The 6,798-nt window shown below is 52.9% G+C and overlaps 1 protein-coding gene across 1 annotated transcript; it reads right to left on the bottom strand.

Moving 5' to 3' along the window:
- Positions 1-954: 954 nt before the first annotated feature.
- Positions 955-5,619, bottom strand: FAM3D (FAM3 metabolism regulating signaling molecule D; the record flags this gene model as incomplete). Its single annotated transcript, XM_082060346.1, has 8 exons — positions 955-1,044; positions 1,256-1,382; positions 1,526-1,610; positions 2,922-2,972; positions 3,327-3,385; positions 3,655-3,773; positions 4,713-4,846; positions 5,607-5,619. The coding sequence occupies 8 exons, from the start codon at positions 5,617-5,619 to the stop codon at positions 955-957; spliced, it is 678 nt and encodes a 225-aa protein (XP_081916472.1).
- Between the last annotated feature and the right edge of the window lie 1,179 nt (positions 5,620-6,798).

Here is a 6,798-nt window from a genome sequence, read left to right as displayed (position 1 = left end):
GGCTTTGCTGGCCTGCTTTTGGGCAGGAATCTCTCCTGTTCCACAGGGTCGGCCATCAGTGTTGGGGTACAGCTCCCCGAGCAAAGTGGCTGTGGGGGTGTCAGCTCTGGTGTATTGTATCCCTCCAGGGTGATGCTGGCTCCAGCTCTCCTGGTAAAAGGCTCCCACCTATCGGTTGTGCTGCACAATTTCAGCTGCCTGAGAAACCTGCACATCCATCCCTCCCTTTTTGCTGGCCAAAGTCGGATTGGTGCATCCCTGGTGTTATCACAACCTTTGGGGGACCTGTCGTGGGGGCTTAAACTCTGATTTAAGCCAGGAAGGATGCAATTGGGTGGGGGAAATGCTTTGGTCTGTGAATATTACCCTGCATTGCTGCAAACCATCCCTGTGGCCACCGGGCCTTATTGTGGCTGTAGGAGACAGTGTGTGTGGGGGTGATAAGAGATCCAGGGGGAACCCACCAAGGTCTGAGCATCCCCAGGGATGACCTTACCCGGTGCCATGTGGGGAGGGGAGCAGCTGTGTGCGGTGCTGTGGTGATGGTGATACCTGGCTGGTGGCAGAGGACTTGGCAATGTCCAGGAAAAGCCGGGATTATGCTTGAAAATGGAAGCGAGAAGGTAGTGTCTTATAATAGATATCTTATTTAAGAAATCTGAAAAACCTCCTACAAAGTTTTTGGTTTGAAGACAGAAAAAATACCCCAAATTTGACCCATAGATGAGGACAGCTCGGCTGAAACCTGGCCAGGTGTTTGCTCGGGCTCTACGGGTGCTTGTACAGCCCTTCTCCAAGCCCTGTGCAGCCCCTGCTGTGACACGGCTGGTCCCTGGAGCGAACAGCTGCTGCTGGGCTGTGTGACCGGGCGGTGCGGTGGGGCTGGGGTCCCTGCGGTGGGGCTGGGGTCCCTGTGAGACTGGTCTCGCCTTCATGGCAGGCTGGGACTTGATGTTAATCCATCTTCCTGGGGACACAGCCTTCCATCTCCAGCATCTCAGGCCAGCCCTCGTATTTATTTGTTCTCTGATTATTTTTGATGTGCTGCAGGAAAAAAGAAAAAAGAGATAAATGAACTAGGAGGTTGGCGGCACAGTGCAAGTTTGCAACGTGGCAAAACTTGCAGCTTGGCTCGATGTGGGGGATAACGCTGCTGGCCCATGTCTTCTGCAGAAAGGCATGTGAAACGTGGCTCGGGAGGTGCTACGGAGAGGCTGGGAGCCTCTGGAGCTGGTGGCAGGGCAGGGCCATGTACCTCTTCAAAGGGGCTCTTGTTATTCAGCCCTTTTGCTCCCAAAAAGACCCAGTTGTCACGGAAGCCCAGCTTGTTCACGTGGCTGCTGCCCAGCCCCACAAAATGTGCCCGTACTTTGTCATTCATCCTGAAAGAGGGTAAGAAGGTGTCAGTGTGGTTCCAGATGGGTGTCCCCTCCTGTCCCCTCTCTGCTGCTGGCAGCAGCACCTGCAGCTCCCCTCAGCTGTGGGTTTTTGGGGAGCCAGGTGTTGTTCCCAGGGCCAGACTCACTTTGTGGCAGCATCATCGTAGCTGGCTGTCAGCACCATGGTGCCATACTTGATCCCTTGGAGGAAGGTGTCCAATTTTTCAATGTCTAGGGGAGAAGAGCATTAAGGGAAGAAAAGGGGATTAAGCAGCTGTGTGGCTGCTGGGGAATCTCCTCTGGGTTGGTGAGAAATATCCTGGTGCCAGCCAGGATTTGGGGTCACAGGCTTGGGGAAGGATGTGGCTCCCAGGTGCTGTGTTCCCCATCTTGTGTTCCCACCTGGGGTCTCCCACAGCACCCAGGGCTGGGGCTTTCCTCCTGCTAGTACAACTGCAAAGGGGAATTTGCTCCTAAAGTTTGCTGGGAAATCCAGTTACGTGAATTTACTTCCCACCATAAGAAATTAACCCACTTGGCCGCAGAGCTGCCTGCCCTGCCATCCTGCCTGTGGCTGGATTGCTGGAATTATTCCTCATTCTGCATCCAAGGGATGTTTGAGTCCAATGCCCCATCTAGTGGCACAGGAGCTGACTGCTGTCTCCTTCCAGGTGCCTCTCCCACCGCACATCTCGCTCACAAACTCAGCCGGAAATCTCACGATATTGCTGTTTCTCCTTAAAACTCCAGAGTTACCGAGAACAGTTCGCAAGCCCAAAAAGCAAAAAGGGTGATTGATCCATGGGGATCACCCTACAGGGGTGATTTTAGCATGTGGTTTTGAGTATTCCTGCCAAAACTCTGCAGAGGTTTGGTAACAGATTTGCAAACATGGTGGGACCTGCAGCATCCTGCAAGTCAGTGCAAGCTGGGTTGTGAGCAGGCGCTGCCCCTGCTCAGGGCAGCTTCTTGCTGTTAGGAAGATTGTTTGAAGCTGGCAGGCACAGGGACGTGGTCTTTGCTGCCACCAAGCTCTGCTCCCTGTGCCTGGCTGCACTGGGGCTGGGGCCGCATCTCACCTGCCCTGCACCAGCGTCTGCTGTGCCCCAAGCTCCTCATTCATCCTCCTGCAAAAGGCAGGGAAACAAGCTGCTGCTCAGCCACCAGCAGCATTCAAAAACAGAGGTGAAAGCTGCAAAATCTCAGGATTAGTGTAACTACCTGATCTCAGAAAGTAGCCACTCTCAGGTCCCAAGTGCCCTGGATTATTTAGCTTAATGGAATTTTGTTTTTTTCAGGCTTTTACATGCACTTAAAATGCACAAATAGCCAACCTCGGATGTGAATGCATTACAAGGGCTCCAGGCTCAACGGCCTCAGGGAAAGCTGAGCTTTTCTTGCCCAGGCTGGCAACCCTGGTCAAAGTCCACTCAACTTTATCATTAAATACACGGCAGAGGAGCAGCCTAAACAGCCGGCAGGCAGCAGTGCCAGTGTGAGCCCTGGCTGGGAGCTGCGGAGCAGCAAAGGGACCGTGCTTACCTCCGGAGTACATGTCGAACGTACCCACTTTCAGGAGCTGCCCATTTGTTCCTGGAAGGTTAAAATTTGAAACAGAGCACAGTGAGTTTGCACTGGGGTGGCTCTAGGCTTTGCCAGACCACCAGCTTGGGGTTCCTGCCTCAAAATGCTTTGCTCGTCCCTCAGTGTGTCGTATTTGCTGTGACACTGAATGTGTTGCTCAGTGGAGTTCGGGAGTCATTTGTGCATGACTCAGGTGGGTTTGTTCCCATCCTCCTTGGCATTTCTTGCAACTGTAACTTTGCCTGATGTGCTTTTGGCTCAGCCACTGCGCCTGGAACAGGGTTCTTGGTGGCCTATCCCCTCCCAGGAGCAGGAAGGGACCCCAGCCATGGGGACAGAGGGGTTAGTGTCTGCTTGACTCACCGTTCACCAGTGCGATGTTCAGGCCTCGGCCAACGTTGTTTTTCACGCTGCTCATGAGGCTGGAAAGGAAAGTGGAGAGGACCAGTAAGTGCAGGGATGCCCTGGAGATACTGGTGCCAGTGAAACAATGTGATTCGGCAAAGTGGCTGCAGATAGCAAAATATCTGCAGGAGTGGTAGCAAAGAAAACTATTTCCTCTTTTTTTTTTTTTTTTTTTTTTTTTTCTTTAAGCTACAAATGCCCTGTGTTGGCCAGTATTGTGCTTGGTAGAGGCTAAACTTGCCCATTCAAGGCCAGGGCAGCCCCATCCCTCCCATGTGCTGCTTACACCACGTCATCGAAGCAGATGGAGGGTCCCACCACGTTTGCGGCACCACTGATGATCTTGAAGGCGAACTGGTTCTGGGGGCAGCTCTTCTGGTTCCCGCACTTGTGCCGGGGCGGCTGCTGGCCTGCGAGGGGGGAGCGGAGCTGCAAGCCATGGGGGGACACCGGCTGTGTCCAGGGGGGCTGAGCAGGGCTGGTGCTGGGGCACGGTGCCCCATGACGGGACAACACCTGGACCAGCTTCTTGCATGAAGGAGGCTTGTCCTGGGGCCGGGACTGACTTCTTGTTTGAGGTTTATGGTGCTGAGGCTGGGCTGGGTGGGATGAGCTGGCAGGTGCTGCTCTGGGTGTGAGCAGCGGGATGGCACGGCCATCAGAGGGGTGTGTGCCACAAATGTTCAGAGCTGGCGCTTGTTCAAGGCCATCCCTGGTGGCTTTTCTGCCTAGAGTTTCCCCATTCTTGGCCAGGGTAGGGACCTGTGCCACACTGCCTGGACGGGCCAGTGACCCTCTTCCTGCGGTAGCCTGTGGCCCAGGGGTGTTTCTGCTGGGGCAGGGGAATTGTTGAGGGTTTGTGCATTTGCAGAGCCCACCAAGGACATTGCTGCTGTGTGCAATAATGAAACTCCGTTGCATTTGGGAGGGTGGGACTTTGCTTTGGAAAAGGGGCTCTTGAGGGCACCTATTGTGATTCCACCATCACCCTCAGCCATGGAGCACTGTTGTGTGATGGAGATGAAGTTGAGAGCGGTACTCACTGCCGAGCTTGTTGGTGGCACCTGTGGGTACCAAGCAGGAGGATTAGACACCCAGAGAGATGCTGGCTCTTCCCCAAGCCAGGAGCAGCTGTTCAGGCACTATCTCTCCAAAACTGCTCCCCATGTCTGCAGGTACCCCCAGAGCCACCCGCCTTGGTGCAACTTCTCACCATGCTATCCCCAATGGTCAGAACTGGTGGTTATAGCCTTGGCCAGGAACTGCAGGTACAAATGTTCATGGCAACTATATGCAGCTCTGGGGTCTGGCTCACAAAGGGGACACCCACCCCTCCCTCCGGAGCCGGCTGGAGCCCTCTGGTGTCTCACCGATCCAGCTCCGCAGGCTGATGGCTTTCCAGCTGCGGTCGAAGTACGTCTGCACGATGAACCACGTGCCCAGCAGCGTGACGAGCAGAACCACGGACCGGATCACGCCTGCGAGGGACGGGAGAGGAGCCAGGTGAGAGCAGTGGCAGTGAGCGTCGGGGACTGGAGCTTCCATCTGGCTTCTTGGGGACATGGTTCGTGTGTCCCCGAGTTACCAGGCACAGGGTGACAGACAGGGCTTATGTGGCATGGGAAGGCACCTTAATACTCTTCCTTCATCCTCTAAAAGGACTCTGATCTCTTAATTACTATCTCTTGAGCATGTGGTGATGCTCAGATAGGCATTACCCTTCTACTGGGAGCCCCTGTTAATATTTCTCTCTGCATTAAAGTAAATCTGATAATTAGTCAGAAAGCTATGTAAATTCAAATATTTCTTACGTTCCCAGCACTGGGAAGGCTGCTGTCCCCCAATTAGTCACTAGCTACAGCTGAGCAGCTGCTAATACAAATGTGATTGGCATTTGGCTTTAAAGCAGCACTCATCAGAGCAAAACGTTCCAGCCCTGCATGGAAAGAGAGTAGAAAAATACACTGATATTGCAGCTGAATGGCTCTTATGGAACCAGGAATGTCTCAATAGCCGTACCTTCCCAGCCGCAGAGGGTTTCATTGGGAAAAATACAACAGGCTGAAATCTACACAAATCTGTTAAAAACCTGATGCTTATACAAAGGCTTTTTGCCGTGGCCCTGTCAGGGGAGAGTCAGGGTAGTTGGGCTGGGAAGGGGTCGTGTAAATGAGAGAGGAGCATAAAGAACTGTAGAAAAACGGACAGAGAAAAGTAAATTTCTGTCTCCCTCCTTACCTGCCACCCGCATGGTGGTGGGGAAAGAAAGCACAACCAAGGGGGGTGGCCAAGGGTCACGAGTCACCCTGAGGAAAAAGAAGGAAAATACCATAAAGTATACCTGTAACCCACCAATGCCAGGCAGATATTAGTTGAAAAAAAAATTTGCTATGTTTAGCATATTTGCAACAACACTAAGAAGTCACTGAAGGTGCATAAATTCTGATCAGACACATGTGCTTGGTCCCACCCTGATGTTGAAGTCCTGGCTCCCATACACTGGAGCAGGCTGCATGGATTGAGGTTGCTTTATTTTTAAGCCTCTGAACTCTTCACAGTGCCTCTCTGCTGTCCTGTGTGCTCCTGCTCATGTCCTTTTCTCAGTAACCCATCGCTCTTTTCTATTCTGCTGATAGTGGTGAGCTCAAGGAGCACATTTTTGGGTCACGGCTTTGCTGCATTTCCTTCTGGAAAGATGCAAAGCAGGTTTCAAATATTAAGGACTGCAAAATGCTGTCTGAGGACAAGTTGCGATTTGGCCTTACCCGTTCAAAGGAACCTGCAAGAACAAGCTTGTCCTCCTTAAAATCAGAAAGCAAAGGGAGGGAGGGCAGCGCCGCTGAGCTGGGCAGAGCGTTGCCAGATTTGGGGCGCCTGACTTAAGAACAGAAATGTTTCCCCTTGTCCAAATCCTGCAGTGTCTTCACTCACACAGATGGGGAGTGGTTGTAGTTTGAAGTGTGAACTATTTCCAACCCATCTGCCCACCTCCTTCCCACCGCTGCTGCCACGGGCACCTGCCACCCCCAGCACCGGGCTCCCGCGGCTGGGGACCCACTCCTACCTTTGGAATTCAGGGATGCAGCTCAGTGAACGTCCGTGCTGGAAACACCTCGGAGTCCTAAGGCGAATTGTCACCTGTGAGACATGTGCTCAGAGTTTAATAGCCCGATGTTAAATAAAGCAGCCTTTTAGTGAGGCTTGGTATAAAAAATTCCTAGAAGAGCTACGCTGAGAGTTGCTTTTCCTGTTTGAAGGGTAAATAAGGAGCAGCCGGTTGTAAGCGGGGCTGGGCTGCAGGTTGATTTCAGGCTTCTGCGTCATGAGGAAGGAGAGAGGAGCTTTGCCTCCTGCCCAGCCCCTCTTCAGGGCTTGAGTTCAGGAAAAATGCACACAGCCACGTGATTGACCATGGCCGTGGTGCAGCATC

This window comes from Streptopelia decaocto, assembly GCF_964273445.1.
Source record: "Streptopelia decaocto genome assembly, chromosome: 8".
Lineage (NCBI taxonomy): Eukaryota > Metazoa > Chordata > Aves > Columbiformes > Columbidae > Streptopelia > Streptopelia decaocto.
The sequence above is the reverse complement of the archived record's forward strand: the minus strand, read 5'-3'. Positions and strand labels throughout refer to the sequence as shown.